Source organism: Phacochoerus africanus, chromosome 4 (genome assembly GCF_016906955.1).
Source record: "Phacochoerus africanus isolate WHEZ1 chromosome 4, ROS_Pafr_v1, whole genome shotgun sequence".
Taxonomy (NCBI): domain Eukaryota; kingdom Metazoa; phylum Chordata; class Mammalia; order Artiodactyla; family Suidae; genus Phacochoerus; species Phacochoerus africanus.
In genome coordinates, this window is record NC_062547.1 from 151615557 (window position 1) to 151641053 (window position 25497).

At 47.4% G+C, this 25497-nt stretch overlaps 1 protein-coding gene across 1 annotated transcript in view; it reads right to left on the reverse strand.

Annotated features, from left to right (window-relative positions):
* Positions 1 to 25094, reverse strand: part of DCTN4 (dynactin subunit 4) — a 33738-nt gene extending 8644 nt beyond the window's left edge. Inside the window, exons 1-10 of the mRNA XM_047779080.1 lie at positions 24927 to 25094; positions 22049 to 22119; positions 18730 to 18908; positions 12498 to 12541; positions 9921 to 10028; positions 8029 to 8102; positions 6845 to 6957; positions 6444 to 6553; positions 3261 to 3334; positions 411 to 465 (exon numbers count right to left, since the gene is read on the reverse strand). Coding sequence (XP_047635036.1) covers positions 411 to 465; positions 3261 to 3334; positions 6444 to 6553; positions 6845 to 6957; positions 8029 to 8102; positions 9921 to 10028; positions 12498 to 12541; positions 18730 to 18908; positions 22049 to 22119; positions 24927 to 25061 — 963 coding nt within the window. The 5' untranslated portion in view covers positions 25062 to 25094. The remainder of the gene's footprint in view (positions 1 to 410; positions 466 to 3260; positions 3335 to 6443; positions 6554 to 6844; positions 6958 to 8028; positions 8103 to 9920; positions 10029 to 12497; positions 12542 to 18729; positions 18909 to 22048; positions 22120 to 24926) is intronic.
* Between the last annotated feature and the right edge of the window lie 403 nt (positions 25095 to 25497).

Genomic DNA, 25497 nt, shown 5'->3' on the forward strand with positions numbered 1-25497 from the left:
TGCGTGGCAAAGCAGCAGCCCGGCGGACGCCTCACACAGACGCGCACACGCGCGCTGCTGGAGAAGCTCCTGGCTGGACGAGGGCTCCGGGGTCCAACAGCTCTGCCCAGGCCCCGGTGATGCCAGCGCTGCGGCCGGCAGGCCCGGCCTCTCCTCGGACACCCCGAGGGCGCTCTGGTCAAGAACCCCGCTTAGAGACACTTAAAACCGCAATCCCTTATTGTCTCAAACTTCCCTTCTGCTTCCCTGGCTACTGCCTCCTAGACGCCCAATACGCGCAGCCGCCACACACACACACACACACACACACACACACACACACACACACGCACGCGTGCACATATGGGACGCACGCGCGCTTGCGTCTCTGACCGATTCTCTCCCTTCCTGTTCCAAAGCGTGGTACTGACCTTCATGTAGCGGAGGTTGGGGATGGACATGATTCTCACTTCTGGGATGTAGTTGCTACGGCGTGAATAAAACAACGCGTTAATGCGCACTGGAGTCTCTTAAGTTAGCACCTTTTTAAAGCTAGTGAAGCAAAGAAAGGATGTCTCCATGTCAATTAGACCCGTCAGAGAAAAAGACTTTTATTTTTCGTCCTTTTAGGGCCGCACCTGCGGCACATGGAGGTTCCCAGGCGAGGGGTCGAATCGGAGCTGTGGCTGCCCGCCTACACCACAGCCACAGCCACAGCGGATCCGAGCCACATCTGTGACCTACCCCACAGCTCACGGCAATGCCGGATCCTCAACCCACTGAGCGAGGCCAGGGATCAAACCTGTGTCCTCACGGCTACTAGTCAGGTTCGTTACTGCGGAGCCACAGTGGGGACTCCAGGCAACGTTTTCAGTCAGTTACCAGCACTGACCGTGTAATCGTCACCGCAACGGTTCCGACAGAACGTTACCCCCGTGACAAAGACGAAGAAACCAGCGAGGGAGGGGAAGTGGCCAAGATTCCAACCTAGGCCATCTGGCTCCCAGGTCCCACTCCCAACCCCTCGTCACGCTGCCTCTCTAAATAAGACAAAAAACCCCTGAGGGTTTTGGTTCCGGACTCAAGACTGCCCGGGTTCAAATCCCAGCTCAGCGTTTCTATCCCGAGATGCCTCTTGTAAAGAGCAGCATGAGGTATTTACCTCTTTGTGTCCCGCTTTCCTCATTATAAAATGAGGCCCATGAACACACCTGTATCCTGAGGGTCCTGTTAAGAACGAGTAACACGTGCCCGCGACGAAAGCACACGGAGACGTTATCCTGCGCACGTGAACGGGGCGGGCTGGGGAGGCGCACATCGGAGCACCACGGCAGTGAGCCACCGAACTTCAGACCAGACATCCTTACGGGTGCTCAGTCACCCGAGTAACTTCACATGCACACAAAGTCAAGGGTGCCAGCACTGAGGATTTGCAGGTGGCTGCTCTGATGTGCGGCCAGAGCCCACACAGTAAGGTTCCCAGGTGACTCTGCCGCGATGCAGGAAGTGAAAGCCCTGGTTTCGATGCAAGCTTAGGAAATGGATGTGAGGGAGTTCCCGCTGTGGCTCAGTGGTTAATGAATCCGACTAGGAACCATGAGGCTGCAGGTTCGATCCCCGGCATTGTTCAGTGGGTTAAGGATCCGGCGTTGCCCTGAGCTGTAGTGTAGGTCACAGGTGTGGCTCAGATCCTGAGTTGCTGTGGCTCTGGCGTAGGCCAGTGGCTACGGCTACGGCTCTGATTAGACCTCTAGCCTGGGAACCTCCATGTGCCGTGGGAGCGCCCCTAGAAAAGATAGGAGAAAAAAAAAAAAAGAAATGGATGTGAGGCTCATCCTGCCACTCGGGTGTCAGCAATGAATGGAATTCTTAATCAACTTCATGAACCATTTTTGTAGCCCTAACCAGTCATGCATTAAATAACAGGAAAACAGAACATACTGTACGGTGATTGACAGTTACAAAGCCTTTGTGAATCTAACAGCTCATCTGGTCATTCTCCACCACGGCGAGACAGACTGGTGCTATTTTCACTTGAGAGATGAAGGAGATACGTGTAGACAAATTCTGGAAGTGACAGAGCCTACAACTGGCACCCTCGTTCCTTCCTCCCAAGCCACAGACCAGCTTCTCTCTACCATTTTGACTGCCAATGACTTCTTTTTCATTGCTGCATAATATTCCAAACATGTGTATCTCAATTTAACAAATTATTTCTTTGTTAATGGTTCATCAACTTGACATTAAAGTTATTTCCAGCTCTCTTCCATTAAAATGTTACAACATACATCCTTACAAATGCATTTTTATACATTGGTCTTTACATACTGCTTCTGTTTCTGCAGCACAGATTCCTGAGAGAGTGCTACCGGTTCAAAGGTCTACATCACTTTGTCTTGACAGCCCAGACCACTCTCCAAAAAAAAGCCTCAAGCAATTCACAGCCTACCAACAATGCATACAGATACACTTCGCCACATTCTCATGAGCATGCAGTATTATTTATTATTTTTTTTCCTATCAGGCTCAGCCTATTTCCACGTATTTACTGGCCATATGGAGTTTCTCTTCTGTTCAAATCCTTTGCCTTCTCCTCTTCCCTGCCCGTTTCAGGGATGTTACATTTTTATTTACTAGGAGTAGCAAATATTCTTTCTTGCTCTAGTGACTCAGGTCTCTGTTACTGATTTGGTTTTTTACAACTCCTATTTTTTTGCCAAGGTCACAGCTGGCTATTTTCCTTTCTGCCTCACTTAGGAAAGGGCTCTCTCACCCTCAAGTCCAGACAACAATTTCCTATTTTTTCTTGCTTGACAGGTGATTTTCATACACAAAATGCCCTTTTACTGACAAGCCCCAGTGAGTTAACACTAATTTAATCACTCCATCCCCCTCGACAAACTGTTACCAGAACACCGTTCAGTAAAATGAACAGGGATATCCTTTAATTGGCTACGCTTTTTCACTTTCAAAATTTAAAGCTCATTCCCAAACTTAGGTACTGCACCATTTGCACTGAATGACTAGTGGCTGTCCATCTAGTAACACACGCCACCCTATCACACGTCTCCGACAGAAACACCCTGGAGTCTATGCCTCCAGAACTGCCTTAAACTCCCTGGTGTGTATTTCAGAACTGAAACAGGAAAAGAAGAGCAAAATTATTTTGATGCAGCTTCTTTTTTAAGCCAAGAGTAAGCAAACTTCACATTGGAAAAAAAAAAAAAAAACCCAGAAAAAAATCAGTAACCCCAAACACTAAAACATCCCCAAATACTCACACAGCAACCAGCTGGATTTTGAATTTGATAGATGTTGGATTAAATTCTGGCTTGCTCAAATTATGTTCACATTGCTAAAAAGAAAAACACAGCGTGTTATCAGGAGAGACTAAGGACGCCCTCTGCTGACTGAGGGCTGCCAAACCCAGGAGGAAAACGCTTAGGCCACCCCCGTTTGGTTTGGTCTGACTCTGCTCCAAGACCCCGGGGTTCTGAAATAATGCACTACTGACAACCAGGGCAGACAAGGGATGGTCCGGACTTCTGGAAGTCACCAACCGCAACACCAGGTATCACAGCCTTGCAGAGCTTCAAGCTACCACCAGAACCAGAACCACCACACAGGGCGTGCTGACCGTGTGCGAACAACGTGGCGTCGGCCGAGTTCTCCCCTCCTGCTTCCTAGCACCTGCTTTAGCGCAGGGGTGCACGCTTTCCCGCCACCTGTCAAGTACAGACCGTTTTCCTTTCTAGTCTGTCTGACGCAGCGACTCCGCCCTCACCCAGAGGTCAGATACTCTCTCCATCTCCTTCTACGAGTCCTGCTCTTCAGATTTACGCTTTGAAGGTTCCAACGTTCCTGAAGCTGACTTGTGTGTGTGATGTGACGCAGAGACCCAATTCCGTTTCTCTCGTAAAATCTTTGGACCTAACACACCAGTCTTTCCCAAAGAGCTGCAATGTCGTATTTAGTACAATCAAGTTTCCTCACATGCAGGACTCTGTTTCTACTTTCTCTATTTTGTTCCAACAGCCTACAATGTGACACATGCAAATATTTTTTACGTTCATAGATACATTTATTGTCTCTCTTTTCTTCATAAAAAGTTACATGCCTGCTATGCACCCTGCTTTTTGCATTTAAATGCACACCCTACATCGGTACATTCTCTTGAGACAGGCTCTCAGTACTCAGTGTGCAGAAGCACCCGGACCTCTCCATCTGCTGGCCTGCATTTTCCGCACAGACTCCTCCACGTGAGCTTGATGGGTCCACATGACACGGGTTTTCTGCCTGCTGGATCTGCCCATTTCTGAGAGGGTGTCAAAGTCCCCGACTATCGACTATCGTGGTGGAGTCCTCCTCGCAGTTCTGACGGTCCTGGCCTCCGGCTTCCACCCCAACGGACTCTGAGGCTCCACTGTCAGGCACTCCCAGGCTAAGGGCTGCCTCCGCTTCCAGGAGAACTCACCCCCACCTTCGTCCGAAACCCGCGGCTTCACTTCACGCCCGCAGCTGCACTTCCTCGGATGGGCATCTGCTCCGAGACTGAAACGGCCACGGCGGCTTCCTTGAGACGAGGACTCCATTCCCTTTCAGTCCGTCTTCACACTTAAAATGGGTGTTCTCTCTCTCTCGAAACAGGCTTCTCGTTACAGAAATGTCCTAAAACCACGGAGTGGCACTGCAGCCCCTGGGCACCCTCACCCAGCGCTGACAATTAGCAACCTGTTCGCAACAACAGCCGGTCTCGTCTCATCGACATTCTTGCCCTTCCCCTGCAGGACTATTCCCAAACAAGCACCGGACAGCACTTGGCGCTTCATCCTTCGTGGTTTCAGTACTGACCTCTAAAGCACAGTTTTTAACACAACAATACGCTATCACCCCTACAGAAAGGAGTAAATCTTTCAATGGCATAAAAAAATCCAGTGAGCACTGAAACTTCCCCGAACGTTCCACGCATTTTGCGTTGCCTTCTCACTCTCCCTCTTCTTCTCTTCCTCCCTTCTCCCCTGGTCCCTTTCTCTCTGGGTTCTGTTTGGATCAGGAACTGAAGTCTACACACTGTGTGTGGCCGCCAATGCCTCTTCAGTCTCTCCCAGCCTAGGGCTGGGGTAGGGGACAACAGCAGCCACCAGTCACTTGAAGTTACTCAAACGAATGTCATCGGAGAAGGATTCGGGACCTCAGCGTGCACTACGGCACCTCGACTGCTCGGCAGCCCCATGCGGGTGGCGGCGACCACGCAGGACGGCGCGTCATACAAACACTCCCATTGTTGCGGCAAGTCCTGCCGGAAGGCACGGCCCTCAGCGAAAAGGCGTCCTAGCTTGCTTTCTTTTTCTCTCACCATTTAATTATTGAAGAAACTCTGCTCTTTCTTCCATAGACTCCCAGAGCCTGGATTTTGCCGATTATCTTTCTTCCTTTCTTTGATTCTCCCTTTGTTTTTGGCCACCTCACGGCACATGGAGTTCCCAGGCGGGGGATCAGATGGGAGCTGCAGTTGCAACCGAAGCCACAGCTGCGGCAATGCCGGGTCCTTTAACCCGCTGCACCAGGCTCAGATCAAACCTGCGTCCTCAGGCTGCAGAGATGCTGCCGAACCTGTTGTGCCACAGCGGGAACTCCTCTTGCTTTATTTTAAACTGATTAATATTCTTTTGATTTAAATTTATGTATTTATTAGTGTTGTGCCAATTTCTGCTGTACGGCCAGCACAGGGACCCAGTTGTGCATATACATACGTTCTTTTCCTCATGCTATTTTCCATCATGCTCTACCCCAAGAGACTGGATAAAGTTCTCTGTGCTGTACCGTAGGGGCTCCATCGCTTACCCACTTTGAACATAATAGTTTACACTAACCCCACACTGCCAGTTAAAGTGATTATTTTTTATGAGTCCTTTTTGGTTCATCTCTACTAGCCTAAAAGCCTTATATTCTTCAATTACTCGCTTAGGGCTTAGCAGTATAAATTTAACCTTTAGAAACCAGTTTCCACATCTGTAAAACAAGGTAACCACAGTACGAACCTCGCAGAACTAACTAAGAGGATTAAGTTTATCCCGAAAGCCTGCAAACAGTGCCTGGACACTAGCACATTATGAGCATTTTCTGTTTTTTGTTTTTTAGGGCCACGCCTGCGGCATATGGAGGTTCCCAGGCTAGGGGTCACATTGGCGCTACAGCTGCCGGCCTGCACCACAGCCACAGCAACGTAGGATCTGAGCCACATCTGTGACCTACACCTCAGCTCACGGATCCTTAACCCACTGAGCAAGGCCAAGGCTCAAACCCTCAGCCCCATGGATCCTAGTCGGGTTCGTTAACTGCTGAACCGTTTTCTCTATTTGCTGCATTCCAGAGGCTTTGATATGGGCAAGCTACAATCCCGTTTACTTTTCCCGCTGCTTTTCTCTCACACCAAAGGCAACTCTACAGAAAGTGGTACTTACCCTGCAGCGCAGGGACCGTTTGATCAGAAGATGCTTGTGCCGAGGATAGAGCTGGGAGGCACAGATGGGCTGGAAGTCAGGCTGCAAGAGGCGCTGCTGAAGGGTGGTCACTAGCATGTAAGGCAGAAACCAAGCTTAGTTTACGTGACTTGCTCAAAATCAGGCACATATGACGTAACTACATGACGTAACACTGCCTTCCTGAACAGTGTTTCGAAAACTACAACATAGAAATTTAGCAGACATTTTAAAATTTTTCAAGTGATTACATCTATTTTATTTTCTACAGGGTTCGTTTTACCGCAAACAACCATGCCATTAAAAATCTCAAATCACGAAGCGTAAGTAATAAAAGCAGCAGTACATGTACAATAAAACCACAGAATCGCATATAACATTACCCTCTGTTAGGTTGACAGGTCTCGTGTAATAGTCTTCAGGCAGAGGTTCCACTTCCTCCACAGCCTGAGCTGGCTCAATCTTGATCTCTTTCTGGTCCTCTCCTTCTTTAAGGCTAAGGCAGAAAAACGGCAACCTCTTAGCAGTCCTCCTGACGGGCGCCAGAGTCCATGGCGTCAGCGGCTGGAGTCTTCCTCTACTGCAGAATGCTCCTCCCGCTTAGGTCTTTTCTGAGTGTCTTCCTCCCCACTGGCCCCTATTATTCACTTTAAAACCATGTTCTTTCAATAGTCACTTTTCAAATTTTATTTTCTTTTTTTGGCCACACCCACAACATATGAAGTCCCAGGCCAGGGATCAAACCCCTGCTAAAGCAATGACTCAGGCTGCTGTACTGACAACGCTGGATCCACAACCTGCTGTGCCACAAGGGAATTTTTCAATATTGATTATAATACCTGCTTTTTCCTTTTTTTGCCGGGGGGAGGTAGCGAAAAAAAATTTTTTTTATTGAGGTATAGATAATTTATAATTTTCCTTTAATTTCTGCTATACAGCAAAGTGACCCAGTCATACACACACACACACACTTTTTTTCATGCTATTTTCCATCATGGTCTATTCCAAGAGATTGGATACAGTTCCCTGTGCTGTACAGTAGGACCCCGCTGCTCATCCATCCTAAACACAAGAGTTTGCATCCACCAACCCCAAGCTCCCTGTCCACCCACTCCCTCCCCTTCCCCGGCAACCACAAGTCTGCGCTCCATGTCCATGATCTGCTTCTGTCTTCTAAATAGGATCATTTGTGCCATATTTAATTTTATTTATTTATTTTTATTTTTTATTTTTTTGGTCTTTTTGCCATTTCTTGGGCCACTCCCACGGCATATGGAGGTTCCCAGGCTAGGGGTCAAATCGGAGCCGTAGCCACTGGCCGACGCCAGAGCCACAGCAACGTGGGATCCGCGCCGTGTCTGCAACCTACACCACAGCTCACGGCAACGCCAGGTCCTTAACCCCGAGTGAGGCCAGGGATCGAACCTGCAACCTCATGGTTCCTAGTCGGATTGGTTAACCAATGCGCCATGATGGGAACTCCCTACGCCATTATTTTTGATCCTACATATAGGTGATGTCACATGAATACGTTTTTTCCTCAAAGTCATTTAATGTTCAAACTTACGAAAGTCCGGCAAGGGCAGTGATGGTTGTGCCAGCTCGTGGTCGCTGAAGTCTGGTTCCAAGACCGTATTTGTCCTAAACAGAGGTCAGAAATTCCTATTAGAAACTCCAGTTTTATACATCCTAGTTATCCAAACAAATAATTTTGGGAGCGACAGCATGAGAAGCTCAGGGAATAAGCGGAAAAAAATTAAAAAAAAAGCTAATTTGAAAGCTTCTTTTTGTAGCCCCGTATCATCTTATCCTGAAAATAATAACAAAAGCACTACACATACATATTAAAACTACCTACAGTGAAAATGAGTAAAATGTGACTTTTAACCTAAAACTGTTTTACGCTAAGGCTTAGACCAGAACTAAGTGGAGTCTCTAAGACAGATGACGAATGTCTTCTCGGAACGCAAGCGATCCCGCGCTAACTTCCTGAGGGTTAGCAAGAACCAGAGAAGAGAACTTACCACTACATGAATAGTATGTTGCTGTAGGCCCCCAAATAGCAGCAGGTTGCAACAGAGACAAAAAAATGCAGCATAAGATAGAAGCAAACTCATACAGCAGGCAGGTTATAGGGGAGAGTTGGAGGAATAACACATGTAACTCAAATTCCCTTCCTAATTACACGAGTGCATGTACTAATCATACCCTTGGATTATTCCAAAAATGCATCAGGACTTCATTAAAATCATTGGCAAATGTGGGTGTTTTGCAAGTTGTAATGTTTTATTAAATTCTAAACTAGACACTTTCATGTGGATCTTACCAATTTTGGGGGGTTTAATGGCGTAACTAATTCTCATGCATGGGGCAGTACTGACAAGTTACTTAACCTCAAGAGTAAAATGGGGATATACCAGCTATTCCACAGGATTGTTGTGAGGACTGAACAAAAAAAAAAATGTGTAAAGTGCTCCTTCAGCACAGAGCCTGACACATAAATGGTACTCGTTAAATGCCAACCTGCTTGGCTCCAAGTAATCATACAGAAGATAAATTGTTCTGTGAGAATAAATAACTCGTGGGACAACAGCAAAAGCTCCAAATCCAAATTTCTTTGTTATTTTTTGCTTTTGAGGGTCACACCTGCGGCATACAGAGGTTCCTAGGCTAGGGGTTAAATCGGAGCTGTAGGCGCCAGCCTACACCACAACCACAGCAACGCGGGATCCAAGCCACGTCTGTGACCTACCCCACAGCTCATGGCAACACTGGATCATTACTGGCGGAGCACGGCCAGGAACGAACCCGTGTCCTCACGGGTGCTAGTCAGGGTCTTTAGCACTGAGCCACCACGGGAACCCTCCAAATCCTAATTTTTTGCTTGTGACTGGCGGTATGCAAACAGTCGAGAGTGGCTTTCATAAATAATTCCTATTTAAAACTATACTTCCATATACTCCTGCTTATTTAACCACAAAATGCTCTGTATACAAGTGTGTTTCTTACTGGAGAAACACTGGAAGGTGCCAATAAATTCTGAAATCTGAAGCTGGGAAACCACTGTTACTAGGATGCCAAAGATGGGCCAGCTGTTACATGGGTAATACGGATAAAACCTACCACTTGCCCACATTCCTCTGATTTGCTGTAAATACCCCAAAGCTGTAAATCTGGGTGCCTAGAGAGTTAAACAGGAGCCTCCTGAGGAACAGTCAGAAGAGAAGGGGAGTGACGGAAAAGGAGGCACCCATGTCCTTGAACTCAGGTGCCTCAAACAGAACCGCTGACACGGCAAAGGCCTCACTCCCGGACCCAGACACCATCACCTGGGGCCCTTCCCTGCCGGCCGTCATCCGGGAGTCCGGGGACAACAGCCATTCTCTGAAACGCTCACTGTTCCCTCTCCACACTGGTCTCGATCAATCAACGGCAAACTCCTTTTGCACAGGTCCTCACCGAGAAAGCCAAAGGCATGTAGTTTCTACGCCGCGCCAGCTTCTTGCGATCTCGTTCAACCTTCTCCTTCTGAGCAAGCTGCTGGTAATATTCAATCAGTTTGTTCATCTGCAAGAAAGCAAAGACTCAGGCTCTGTTTCATGAAAAAGCTCACAAGAAGCATACACAATTACTCAACCACACCGACTAGACACATAATGAGCAGAAAACACGAAATTATTAAGGTGGGCAAGTCGACCCTTCTCTTCACAAAGAACGTCACTGCATGCTCTATTTTCAGAATCGAAACGGAACCCTTCAGTTCAACAAACAGAAGAAAAGGCCTGAAAACTTCCTGTTCTCTTCTCACTGCTCTTTAACCGCACTGCCTGCTTCCGCTTTCCACTGCTCCTGTTTCTCTGCATGGCCACAGAACCATCTATTTCTACGGATGTGACATTTTATCCTCTATTTTCTACCCCATTCTGTCACATATTTTCATTTTTGAAATACGTTTTAATCATAAAAGCAATATATGGTACCTGTGAGAAGTGCAAACAAGACACACACAAAGAATAAAAAGTGAAACTTCTCATTTCTCTCCTGTGCCCAAGTCCACCCTCCCTCTCACCAGAGGAATCCACTATCATAGCTTAGATATGCTTCTTACACAGTCTGATACTATATCCTGCACGCGCTAAAAAATCTGTGTAGACGTAAGGCTTTCGTATGTATAAAAATACAGGTCTCACTATTTTTCCTATCAGGGAAAAAGAATCACTATTTTAAAATTTTATACTAAGAGTATTATGACCTTTCCATCCAGTACAAGTATTTCTACATCATTGTGATTTTTTTTTTTTTTTTTTTTTGCTTTTTCGGCCGCCCCACGGCAGATGGAGTTCCTGGGCCAGGGATCAGATCTGAGCCACAGCTGCAGCAACATGGGACCCCAAGCCCACTGCGCTGGGCCACCCATCCCGTTGTGCCTCACTGTTTTGAAAGGCTGCATCTTATTACACAGCCCAGACGTCCCACAAGGTATCCAACGACTTCCTCTGAGCAGACTGAAATGGGTGCCTGGCACCTGGCTCCTTCCTCTCAATTCAGCGGGAATTATTTCTTAGTAACACTAATTGGAGCCTGTCAGCTCTTCTGCTTTGAAGGCCTCTCGCACTCCTGACCTCGGTCCCACATGGTGCTGCATGGTCTGCCCGCAACCCTGCTGCCCATTCGGCTATGGCAGGTGCCTGGAGAAAGGGCATGAGGACTGTGTCCCACTCCAGCACATGCGCCTTCTCATCCACGAGCTGCTTTGCTGCTGCTGCTGCTTGCGAGCTCTATGCGTGCACTGATGCCCCGGCCCCCAGCCCGAATTCTCTCTGTGCCTGTCATCCTCGGATCCGGCTGGATCCTCAGACTGGGCCCAACCAGCTCAACTGCGCACATGCACAATTCCTCTCTCCTCCACGTTACTCAGAGTTCTCCCTTTATCTGGAGGTGATCGGACTGATTTCTGTTTTCCCATCAGCCTTCAGCTCTACGAGGGTAAGAATCAAGTATTCTGACTATTCAGCAACTCCTGGCACACAGCATGGAGGACATGCTCGATAAATGCTTGATGAACGAATATACACATTTCTGTGCATGAGTGTAAGTGCAGCTGAGAGCCCAGGTACACACGGCTGAGAGCGCGAGAAACCCGCACTAATTTACGCTCACGATACGACACGTGAAAAGTTCCCTAACTCCTATCCGGGATATTTACACTGTTTCTAGTTTTTGCAGAATGTCACAGGTGAATAATTATAACTTATTGTTTTCTTTTTTTCTTTTTTTAGGGCCGAACCTGCAGCATATGGAGGTTCCCAGGCCAGGGATCTAATTGGAGCTGTAGCCACCAGCCTCCACCCCAGCCACAGCAACGCAGGATCCGAGCTGCGTCTGCGACCTACACCCCAGCTCACAGCAACGCCAGATCCTTCACCCATTGGTGAGGCCAGGGGTCGAACCAGCATCCTCATGGAGAGCACTCAGATTCACTTCCGCTGAGCCACAAAGGGAACTCTCCGCAACCTCTTTTTGACAGCATTTCTTCACCTTTTCCGTATTCTACTTCCGGGGCAACAACGTCAGCTTTAATGACGAGTACGGAGATCAAGTCACTGAGAGCTCGAATTAAAGGATGTGTAAGCCACGACTCCATAAGCGACCACGACGGGTCCGAGGGCATCTCCTGGACTAATGGTGTCTCCAGGACTTCAGCCGTCTACACGCTGAGAACAGTTCCAAGAATATCTGAGAACTCATGGAACCTTAACTTGGTTGGTAGGTATGTGAAAAACAGAAACATATCACTTCCTTTCTCCAATGCACACCTTGAGGACAGAAGTAAAATATTCCTCGGTTCTTCTGTTAAGTCAGACTAGAAAACACTGCCATTCTGACTGAACATCGTACAACGAGAAGCCTTTTTACGTGTCGAGGACACGCAATGTGCACATCGCGGGTGTGCCGGCCTAAGCCCAACCCACGGAGAAGCCCGGCTCTGCCCCGTCTTGGCGTGTGCCCCACCCTCCCTGAGGACGCTTCACTTACCCGCTGCGTGTGAGGATGGTCAGGTTCCTGCCAACCACCACTAGCTGCAAAATAGAGGGTCAGTGTTAAACAAGACCTTCATAATGTGAGGATTTTGTTTTCATACAAACAGGTCATCTACAGGCCACAAGACAAAACTTAAACACGTACAATCACAGAACGGCCAAGAAATGCGTCCTAGGATTTATACAGACTAGGGTGCTCGGAAGGGAACTTTTTCTTCAAGTATAAAGACGGTGCTAGGAGTTCCCATTGTGGCTCAGTGGTTAACGAATCCGACCAGGAACCATGAGGTTGCGGGTTCGAGTGAGTTAAGGACCTGGCGTTGCAGTGAGCTGTCGTGAGGTCGCAGACACGGCCCGGATTCCGGCGGGGCTGTGGCTGTGGTGTAGGCCGGTGGCTGCAGCTCCAATTAGACCCCCAGCCTGGGAACCTCCATATGCCACGGGAGCGGCCCTAAAAAGACACACACACACACAAAAAGGCGAACTAAAGACGGCGATAAGAACAACCACTACCATGACCAACAACGGCCGAAAGTTCTGTGCCAGGAACCGAAGGGCCGTACGCTATATTTTAGCCTCACAATACCTCTCTGAGGAAGGGACTCTTATTATTAGTGTCGTTTTACAAAAGAGGAAATTGAGGCTCAGCAAGTTCAACAACTTGCCCAGAGTCACGAAGACGGTACGTGGTCAAGCCAGGATTCAAACGCAGGCGATCCGACTCCAGACCAGCTGCTCTCACCGGCCACACTGTGCGACCTCTACGTCCTATGACCTACTTTACAGAAGAATTTCTCACACCAGAAAAGAAAGACACATCCTAGAGGAAAAGATCATTCCAGAAAAAGCGAAAGCAAACCATAACGAGCACCTCCGACAAACGGGGCTCTAACAACTGGATACCACATGCCAGCCTCTCCTCACACCAGGGACAAAACCCACCCCGGAACGTGCAGAGGCGGACGGACGTGGGAGAGGTGAGACCGTGACATTTCCGGAAAGCAAAAGCGAAGCGCTTCGTGACCCTGAGTTAGGCTAAAGCGCCTTTACTAGGACACAAGAGGCACAAACCATAACATCAAACCCTGATAAGCTGCATCTCATCCACATCAGCAACATGTGTTCCCAGCAGACACTGTGGACAAATACAAGGGAAAGCGCAGACTGGAGAAGACGATTTCACAGCACGTATCCAACAGAGGACTTTACCCAGAATACAGAACTCCCACAGCTCACCAAAAAGACAAAAAGTCCAGTTTAAAAAGAGGCAAAAGGTTTGTACAAACACTTCACCAAAGAAGATACATGGACAGTAAATAAAAACATCGAGAAAGTACGAATTAACACCAGAGTAAGCCATTACCACACATTACCACACAGCTACCACAACGGCTCCAACCCCCAAGGGCTGCTGAGGATCGGGAACCCGCCTGCCTTGCCGGCAGGACCCACGTGGCGCGGGCACTCCGGGAGAGAGGCGGGCAGTTTCAAGTTTCAAGTTCCCCACACACGCGACCTAGGACCCAGCAATCCCACTCTTAGGGAATTACCTTAACAAAAATAAACACCCACACCCACACTAGGACCTGCAGGCAGGCGTCCATTCAGCAGCTTTAGTAACAGAAGCTGCACCTGGAGAAACTTCACCGTCCAGCAAATGGGGACCGAAGAAACCACTTACGGTGTATCCGCACAGCAGAATACCACTCAAAAGCAGAAAGCAAAAGCACAAACCAACCTCAGAAGCGTGATGCAAACAAAGCCAAAGGCGACAGACACAAGAGACGACAGCACGCCACTTACATAAACTCCAGCAGAAGCGCGTCTGAAAGGGAAGGCACGCACCTGGGGGGTGGCGGGGGAGGCAGGGGCCGGGGGCACTGACGGCAAAGAGGAGGTGATGCAGATGTTTCATCATCGTAAGTGAGGAGGCGGCCAAAATGCTACACTCTTTTGTCAGAACCCAAAGAATCCCACACTTGCAGGTGGTGAGCGTCGTTACATGCAAATCCTATCTCCATAAAGCGAACCAGAAAGAGGGAAAAACGCAACGATGAACCACCAGGTGGGAAAACGTGAAAGAGGTCCGACAACACTCAGAGCGACGGGGAATTACCCCCAAACATCAAGAGTGGGAGCCAAGCGTGGTAAACCCACTTGTGAGAGCTAAGGGTGCACACATCCGAAAATTACCAATATTAGTTTTGGTTACGCAGAGAAACGCTGGCTCTTGTGATGGGAAATACATACAAGATTGTTTTTCTCTCTTTTTTTAAGGGCCACACCCTCAGCATACGTTCCCAGGCTAGGGCTTGAGTCAGAGCTACAGCTGCCGGCCTGCACCGCAGCCACAGCAACGAGGGATCCAAGCTGTGTCTGCGACCTACACCACGGATCACGGCAATGCCGGAGCCTTAATCCACCAAGCAAGGCCAGGGACTGAACCTACATCCTCATGGATACCAGTTGGGTTCGTTACCTCTGAGCCACACTGGGAACTCCAAGAATGTTTCTTTTTTGGGGACCACACCTGCAGCACATGGAGGTTCCCACGCTAGGGGTCGAACTGGAGCTGCAGCTGAGACCTACCCCACACCCGTGGCACCGCCAGATACAAGCTGCATCTGCAACCTATGCCACAGCTTGCACCACCACCAGACCCTTAACCTGCTGAGTGAGGCCAGGGATCAGACCCATCCTCACAGAGACAGCATCAGGTCCTTAACCTACGGAGCCACAATGGAAACTCCCTACACAAGAATGTTTCTAAAAGCACTGTCGTCAAGAGCAAAAAATTGAAAACAAGCTACGTGTCCATCCGGAGGAGGGTGAGGAAGTGAACTGGGGTAAGGCAGGCCTGAACCGACTGCCGTCTGAACAAACCGACAGAGAAAAGCTGGAGCAGAGAAGCAGGAGATTGAACTAAGAGACAAAACTCGCCCTTGTCTGAAAAAGCAGCTGCTGCCCTTTTAGTTCTGCTGCCTCCTACCATCCTTCCTGTAATTACAGGCCAACTACGTGCCCTACGTCCAGGTCAGCGGCCTTGCTAAGCGTGCCCGAGCCCTACTGATCGGCTTTGCTTCTGTAACCTTCATGCTCAGTTTCTTAGGCAGGAACACGGGCTGCTCCAGGAAGGGGGGTCCGGGCTGCTTACATGGCAAAAACAAGACCCTGCATAAAAGGGTTGCTGGTATAAAAGCTGCTGAGAACAAAGACCTGGCGCTCAGACTCTGGAGGTGGCTGCTCTGAGCCCGCACCGGTGCAGAATAAACCTTGCTGTTTGTCTCCTTCAGCTGCCACGGTTTCTGCCGCTTTTGCAAGAGCAGGGTGCATGCAGCCAGGTCCTATTTGGTTGAAGGTGAGGAACACGATCTGCCAGCAGCTACACACAGGTGAGGAGACGGGCAGAAACGCACTCGGCCCCTGATGAAGGACCGCGCTCAGGAGCCTGCTCAGCCCTCTGGCCAGGCGGCAGAGGCGGGCGGAGGGGGGCGGAGGCGGGCGCGGGGAGGCGGGGCCGGCAGGCTGGACGCAGGCGGAAACCCCGAGGATTGCGCGGAACTTCTTAAGCCGGACGACAAGGTCCTGCAGGTACATCCTTAATTAAAAACTAACTTCGACACAAAAAGGACACACATGTTGAAGGCGATGCGATAAGCCTTGTAAGAAACGGCAGCCGAAACGGCCTTCAGTGCAATATCCACACTGTCTTACTTCCGACCATCATGAAAACTAACTGTGCGAAGGAAACACCTTAGCAATACTTTACCAAACGCTGCTCCCGGGACATTCGACTGTGTGCCCTAACTGCATCTTTAGAACTGGTGATTTCACCTAAATACAGATTTGAGGGCTACACCGTCTCACTGTGCGTTTCCTCACAGGGACACAACAGCTTACTTATGAGTCACCCAAAAGCCCGGAGCCAAGTGGCTTCACGCTTCTCACCCACCGACGACCTCATGGAGAAAATGAAATTCTCAGCACCACTTCAGAGCTCCTAGCATTCAACTGCCTCTATCGAGACTCTCTGGAGGAGCGACGTCTCCAGAAACAAGCACGGGCTTTAAGCTCCAGAAAATGACTTCTCCACTCTTAATGGCTTATGGTCCAAAAAGCATCACAAAGGCACTTACATGCAACAAACTGAGAAATCTATTCGGATTTCTAGGCTTTGTTTCTTTGATTTCATAAAAAGAAACAAAATACAAACATGGAAAAAAAATACATTTTAGCTCACTGAAGTGAGTGCCAATTTGAGGTTTCTTTACATTTAAATTCACAAATTCAAACACTTTAGTTGCTACATGGACATTCAAACACACATATATACAAATATTTGCTGACGATCTAAAAAGGTGCTACAGAAACTTTTTTTTAATTACTAAGTGAAATTATGCTTTATTAGGGAGGCTCAATATCTTTTTTTTCCTTCAGAAACTTTCTAATAAAAATCACATTTCAGGAAATATCTACCCACCCAGCGTGTGCAAGGAACTTGCTTTTCAGTTCACTTTTTGTTTTTGAAGAAACAAAAAGTTTTATTTTTATCAACATGATGTACAAAGTTACAACAGCCAAGAGCTCAAGCATTCTAGACCAAAGGGCAAAACCAACAGAATCAACAATTAGGTTTTCAGAACAGAGTTCAATCTAAAGAAACTTCACCTGTGTTTACTTTCAACTGCGTAAGAATCTTCAGAAAATTTTTAGCCAAAGTCTATCTTCTCTTTAGTTATACCAAATGATATGAGCCTTTTTCACTGGCTTCCTTGTACATTAGCAAGTAAGCTGATTTTTTTGTTTGTTTGTTTTCTTGTTGTTGTTGTTGTTGTTGCTATTTCTTGGGCCGCTCCCGTGGCATATGGAGGTTCCCAGGCTAGGGGTCGAATCAGAGCTGTAGCCACCGGCCTACGCCAGAGCCACAGCAACTCGGGATCCGAGCCGCGCCTGCAACCTACACCACAGCTCACGGCAACGCCGGATCATTAACCCACTGAGCAAGGGCAGGGACCGAACCCGCAACCTCATGGTTCCTAGTCGGATTTGTTAACCACTGCGCCACGACGGGAACTCCAATAAGCTGATATTTTTAATGAAAATCCAAAAATGGGAATTAACTTTAACGACTCCAGAGAGTTTTCAGAAAAGTTAAAGCATGTAAATTCAGAGAGAAAAAAAATAATGGGTAGTTAGTGGTGTTACTGTTTATATAAAAAAATAAGCAGCAACTCAAGATTCTGAGCTGGCTGTAATGAACAGTGTTTCCAGTCTCTGATACGACCTGTGTTGACCAGGAAATGAGAGGTGAGGGTGAGCGCAAGCTCCGCTTGAAATGCTCACCGGCTGGAGAGGTAATTAACACCTTAGGACGTCTTCAGGTCCAAACAGACACAGCTTTTCTGTTTCACTGAGAATACCGACACATTTATTTTTGAGCATGTGTTTGAACGCTCCAGGGTACAAACGTGGACATGGAATTGCAGGGTAAAAGAATAAGAGGAATTAAAAAATTCAGTAAATGTTGTCCAGCTGCTCTCTGAGGTGGGAGCAGAAAAAAGAACTCTTTTCCATATTCCTGTCAACACATATTACCAGATTTTTAAAAATCTGTCAAATCAATGGAAGAAATTTTAATTTGCATTTTCCTGATTACTAGCAAAACTGAACATACCTTTTCGCATATTTATCGACCTAAAAAAATCACCTAAGTTGTATTCGAAAAAAAAATCCAATGACCTGCACACATTTTGGTTATGAGCGTTTTTATTTCCATTTCCAAGAGCTGCTATTCACATACTTTGATAATTTTTTTGTGTAAGGGTGGCTTTCTTATTGATGCATAAGGGCTCCTTTTTGGGTTCCTCGTCTTTAGTTTGTTGGAGATGATCCGAGCTTTGCCGCTTCTGTCTCCTTGTTTTGTTCAGGACGTACTTCACCAGCGGGAGGGTTTAGGAGCGTTTATTTTATGAAGAACATTAATCTTTCCGTTTTAAGAATGAATCAGGTTTACCCATGTTATTTTACCAACATTAAGAAAACGGAATGGTTTACCCAGTCTCTGGAGTGTCACGGTCCATACATGTGCGAACTTGGGAGGAGAGAAGAGTTAATGACAAAACACTCAGAATTTAGCTCCTGCCTCCCAACAAGTAACAGAAATAAGAATTTGTGTGCAATTACAGCACTGCCAATAAAAACCTCGTACTGAGGTCCGCCTCACTCACCCACAGATTTGTCTGCCATGCCCACATCTCTGGATGTCCAGCGACAGAATCCACAGGCCAGATAATAGGCTTTCTTGACGGCAGTCTTGGCCGGGTCATCTGGGAGCTGGGTGGAGATGCTCGTTGCCCGCGTGGAGAGGGTGTGCATGCAGCCGGGACAGTCGAAGCAGTTGGCGCACCTATGACCCAACAACCAACCGTTCACTCATTCAACAAATATTTACCAAGCACCTACCCCACGCCGGGCATCATTGTATGTGACAGGAATTCAAGGAAGAGCTGCAAGGGAAGGGCGCCTCTCAAGCAAAAAGAAATTAAGAAGCACTCCAAAGAGACTTTGTTTTAAAACTTCAAAAGTATTATATATTATTTTTTTAATGCAATCATCACCAAAGTTCCTCAAGAATGAGAGCTTGACTCAATCACTCCACAGAAGGTATCGCTGTCAACGGTCTGGAGTTACCGTGCACGTTTCATGCTTGCACTGACCACAAAGATTTCCATGGGACAGAAATGTCACAGTTTATGACTCGGGAGAGGATACAACAATTGCACAATGGAAAACTAAGAGGCAACAATACCATAATCTGTGGAATTGGGTTTGGAAAACAACTGCTTATTTGCTACACCAGAAGTTGAAACGGATACCAAACGACGCTGCCAAGATGGAGCGGTTCAGAAGCCGCACATTCTCAGCGCTTCCTGCTCTCATCAGACACTCCTCTTCCTGGCGAACCAGCCAACTTTTCCCTACAGGGCCCCTGTGGCTTGTTGTTTTTAACTCTCCCACCACCCGAGATTAGTAAGATTTCACCTCCAGTCCTGCACTTGGCCTCAAGTTCGATTCCTCAACTGCAATTATCTGTGATATTTTGCTACTGGATAATATCCTCAGATAAGGCTAATAACAGCACCTTCCTCACAAGGATATTTTGAGGATTAAATGATAAAAATGACGCTGTGGACAGCATACAAAACAGGTTTATGAGGACAGGAAAGACAAGTACGAGTGGTTCCTAGCCACGGAGGTAAGAGGCGAACGGTCACGAAGGACTCTGACGCCGCCAGCAGCAAGCGCACCCACTCCCCACATGCAGGTTTGCGTTGCCACTCTCCAGTAAAGGCCCCAGGGCTCCTGGGAGAAATGGCCAATTTCAGGGCTGGGGCAGAAAATGTACAGGATGAGCCTGGAGCATCCTGTAGCACCAGAAATTAAGAACGTTCTCAAACTACTGAACCACCCTCCCCTCCCCTCCCCCTGTGCAATGTGAAAGACGGGTGTGGGGTTCCCCTTTCAGCTCAGCAGTAAAGAACCCCATTAGTATCCATGAGGACGCAGGTTCGATCCCTGACCCTGCTCAGTGGGTTAAGGATCTGGCATTGCTGCGAGCTGTGGTGCAGGTCACAGATGCAGCTCGGATCTGGCGTTGCTGTAGCAGTGGTGTATGGTGACCCCTAGCCTGGAAATTTCCATGTGCTGCAGATGGGGCTCTAAAAAGACAAAAAAAAAAAAAAAAAGGGATGGGTGTATGTCAAAGGGAGATGGGAGTTCAAAGGAGCTCCCAATGGGGGAAGCTGGAATAACCTGAGTGAAAAGAAAATGCAGTATTGGATTATAACCTAAAATAAATAAATATTCATGAGCCATACTGCTTTAAGTCAATGATTAAATAAGTAAATTGGGGAGAAGAGAAAAATATTCCATGCAAAAGAATTCCAAGTAGGAGTTCCCGTCGTGGCGCAGAGGTTAACGAATCCAACTAGGAACCATGAGGTTGCGGGTTCGGTCCCTGCCCTTGCTCAGTGGGTTAACGATCCGGCGTTGCAGTGAGCTGTGGTGTAGGTTGCAGACGCAGCTCGGATCCCGCGTTGCTGTGGCTCTGGCGTAGGCCGGTGGCTACAGCTCCGATTCAACCCCTAGCCTGGGAACCTCCATATGCCACGGGAGCGGCCCAAGAAATAGCAACAACAACAAAGACAAAAAGCCAAAAAAAAAGGAAAAAGAGATGGGTGTATGTCAAAGGAAGATGGGAGTTCAAGGGAGCTCCCAATGGGGGAAGCTGGAATAACCTGAGTGAAAAGAAAATGCAGTATTGGCTTATAACCTAAAATAAATAAATATTCATGAGCCATACTGCTTTAAGTCAATGATTAAATAAGCAAATTGGGGAGAAGAGAAAAATATTCCATGCAAAAGAATTCCAAGTAATTCATGGAGACAGCCCTCAAGAAGAGAAGCCTAACTCCCCACTATTGACTGATTGATTGTCTTTTTTTGGGGGGCTGTACCTGTGGCATAGGGAGGTTCCCAGGCTAAGGGGGGTTGAATCAGAGCTACAGCTGCCAGCCTACACCAAAGCCACAGCAATGTGGGATCCGAGCCACAGCAATGTGGGACCTACACCCCAGCTCACAGCAACACCAGATCCTTAACCCCCTGAGCAAGGCCAGGGATCAAACCCCCATCCTCAAGGATACTAGTTGGTTCGTTGACCACTGAGTCGCGACAGGAACTCCTCCCCACTATTTAAATGTGGGCTGTAAGAGCGCATTTCCTCCCAAAGAGTACAATATGGAAAAGGACAAGGGAAAAAAAAAGATTAACTTTACATCAGAGAAAGTTGACAAACACTAGCTCAAGCGGGGTCATCGAGTTGAGCCTCAGCGGTGGTAAGTCACACTGGTGGTACACAGACATGTACCCTTGAGACGGTGCCAGGAGACACACACCCTAACTGTGCGGTCCCCTCCCCATGACATACTCCTCCAGCTGCTGAGAAAAACGGACAATTTCCAATTCAGCGACGTCCTACAGAATATCTTACCAGCACGCCTCAGAATTCCTAAGATCATCAAAACTAAGTAAGGTCAAAGAAAATGTCACAGGAAGAGGACCCTAGAGAGACGTGACTATTAAATATAACGTGGGTATCCTGAACAGGACCGTAGAACAGAAAAAGGAAATTTGGGAAAAACTGAGGCAATCTAAATAAAATATGGGCTCTATTTAATAATAATGCTATCAAGACAGTTCATCAATTGAGACAAACAGACCACACTAAGGGAGACATTAACAGCAGCGGAGACTGGACACGGGCAAAGCAAAGTCCTCTCTCACCTTCACAGCAACTCCTAAGTCTACGACTGGTCTAAAATACAGAGTTCATTTATTTTTTGATGAAAGGACACTTGATCTTTGGCAAAAGTGATGCTAAAAATGAGTAACAGCTTGTTAAAAATGAGTTAATTCCATGTGTTTTCTTACCAGCTATTAAAAAAAATAGTTGAAGGAAATAGAAAAAATGGATTCCAGTCTTACCTATTTTTTTTTAGTTTGGCTTCAGCCGATGGCATATTTTCTAAACAACTGGGACAATAATGAGAGTCCACCTAAAAAGAAATAAGAAATTAAAAAATCAGAGGAAAAACATTCAGCTTGGCTTGTGTATGTGTCTGTGCTTAATAGCTATTTTTAAAATACATTATTCTGCAGCAGGTGAGAAACTGCTGATCTGGCAAAGAACCTGAAATGTCTTTTGGCTTAGGGTGCTTCAATCACTCATTTTCTTCTTAACCTCTAGATTTCCTGAAATCCTTCTGTTCTTCCTTTTTGATCGCTCCCATTCCCCTTCTTCAGGGTTTTATGTCCCAGAGGTGCTGTAACATGTTTATGTGAAAGAAGATCTCTATTATAATCTAAACAGACTGACAAAAGAATCCAATTTATGAAGCTGTGATCAAATATCCTACCTAGGTTAGCTTTATTGCACTACAGTAACTTGACCGCACTTAAATTGTTGGGTTTTTTTTGGTCTTTTTGCCTTTTCTAGGGCCACTCTTGCGGCATGCGGAGGTTCCCAGGCTAGGGGTCGAATCGGAGCTGTAGCTGCTGGCCTATGCCAGAGCCACAGCAATGAGGGATCCGAGCCGCATCTGCAACCTACACCACAGCTCACAGCAACGCCGGATCCTTAACCCACTGAGCAAGGCCAGGGATTGAACCCGCAACCTCATGGTTCCTAGTCGGATTCGTTAACCACTGCGCCACGAAGGGAACTCCCACACTTAAATTGTTAAGAGAAATTTAAAAAATTTTCTCATCTCAGAGGTATTACATAGTCACTGAAAAACAGCATAAATTAACACATAAAATCAGCGGTGGTCAACCAACTAGATATTTTTAAATGGAAAATTAAACTACTAGGTTAACAAGACAGTCTTATTGTATTTAACTGGAAAACATAGCATAAGAATTAGGAATTCCCTGGTGGCTCAGTGGGTTAAGGGTCTGGCACTGTCACTGCTGTGGCAAGGGTTCCATCCCTGGCCCAGGAATTTCTGCATGCCACAGGCACAGTCAAAAAAAAAAAAAAAATTAAATTCATTGTATTTTTTTAAGGAGTAATTATTTTAAGGCAGGGTACATCCTATTTGATAATTCTAGAACTTTAGTGCCCTGCAGATGAAAGGACAGATTCACTTGAACATAAATACTACAATAAACACTGGTTTCTTTTTTCATTATCTGCTTATAAGCAGAACCACCTTTGAAAAGATAAAGTTGCTGCTCAAATAGTCTCTAGGAACATAAAATGCAGTTCTGTTAATTTCTGTTTGCACTTACTCATCTTTAAAGGCAAAATATAATTCATTCCTTCTTGTCCCCTTTCCAAATTATGCTTGTCCCCTCAAGTGCAGCTCCAATACTCAGTTCACCCTTAGAACTTTCTGGACTGCTTCAGCCCTCACTCTTGTCATCCTTCCCCAAACCCTAATGGCCTCCATTTCACGCAGGCACACCAGTCAGTAAAAGATGCAGGAACAGACTGAATGTTCCAGCTGAAGAGATCCTTAGAGATTGTGGGGACTGAGCTCAATGACCACCAGTGAGAATCTAACTGTGGAGGTGGAGCTGGAATAGGGAAGCATCCTAAAGAAAAACGATCTGCCAAAGACATAAGCACCAAGGTGCTAATGGAAGAAAAAAACAGGTATATAATATGGCGTTGATTTTTCTTTTATTTAACTGCATTTTCTATTGTTAATATTACAAAAAATATTCCCAGCGAAATTATTACTACTAACGTGTAAAATGGCCTATAATATAGGACATATTCTTCTATGTATTTTTAACAGTCCAAGAATCTTCACTGAAGTCCTCTGAATCAGGCTGCTTGGTTTTAAATCCTGGTCCTCCTCTCACCTCCAAATTTCTGGCCTAATGCGAACATTACGTGTCTTGTTTCTTTTAAATACAATTTTTTAAAAAAACAGTATCCATCCTATTGGTTTGTACAATGATTAAAGGAGATTATCTAAAGCACAAAGCATACAGAAGGTACTGACTAAGCAGTAGCTATGTATTATTACTAATCAGCTTTTCCTTCACGAGACTCCAAGTTACTCAACAGCGGGATTTATGTCTTAACGCGTCTTTTAATCCCCAAAGCTTCATTAATGAACAAGATGTGCCTAGTGCTGCGAAATTTGGGGATTTTGCTTTGCGGTGATTTTTTTTTAGGGGGTGGGGTCTTTCACGTTCTGAGCAATGCCACCTCCAATGCCCACTTGTGCCCGTGAAGGCCAGAACTGTACGCTCAGCGGAAGTGCTATAAATATAACACTATGATCTTCTTACAAGACAGACAATATTCTACGCCTTTCACTCAGCTCACCTCATCCCAACCTCTTTTCGGCTGCAGGCCTGGGCCAGGAAACCGAGCAAGGCTGTCGGATGAGGGCCCAGTTTCTGCTAAAGCAGGGGCAGAACTTCCAGGATGGGAGGGGCATGGGTGAAAATGCCCAAGGCCCTCCGCATCCCTTCAATCAATCCTGGAAGGAGGATATCTCGCCTAAAGAGAACTGAACTAAGCAGCTTTTCCCCCTGCAACCCACCCAAGGACCACCCCCCCCTCCGGAGGCCAGGGTCCCCAAAGCCGAGTTTGTCCAATCAGAGGGCGCTCACGAACCAGAAGGGCCGCTCGGCCCCACCCAAGACCGCTCCTCCTTTTCAAGCGACAAACTGTGTGCAAATTAAATCACAGGCAACTCTGAGTGACGGAAGGCAAAACCAATCAGCACGCTAAGAAAATGACTACCCGCCTCCAACCGGCGGAACGTCCCCGGCGGTCGCGGTGACTAGGAGGAATGCCTTCCCCTCCCCCAACACACACCCCCTGATGGGGCGACGGCATTACCTCGTGAGACACACATTCCAGCGACCGCAGCTCGCTGCAATAGCGACAGAAGTAAAGCTGCGAGAGCGGGGCCCGAACCTTCTTTTCTCCCTGGACTAGGTAGAGAACCCGCTCCGACTGCAGCAGGGACGCCATCTTGGAGAGGGAGGAGCCTACGACGCCGCGCCGCGTCACGTGACCCGAGAGCCAGCGTTTCCCCGGCGTCCCTCCCTACGTAGACTTTGACGTAAGGTTTCCGGGACCGCTGGGCTCGGCGCCGGGCGAAAGTGCGCATGCGCAGCCGGGGTCCCGGGTTTCTCGGGTGTAGGGCGAGCGTCCCAGGGCTTTGTGAGCCCCAGCGGCTGATGCCGAGCTCAGACCTTTCACTCGCTGGTACAGAGTCGCAGGTCGCATCTAGTCACATCCAGCGATCTCCTTTCCGTTGTTTCTAACGGAAAGGAAGCTGCCCTTTCGTTTTACTTAACACCGCCTCTCCCACCCTCCCCTTCCAAACATCGAGGAGTTAGACGGAGAGTTCATGGGACCTGAAAAAGTAGGGTCCACACTAGCACTTTCTCTGCACATATTGCCA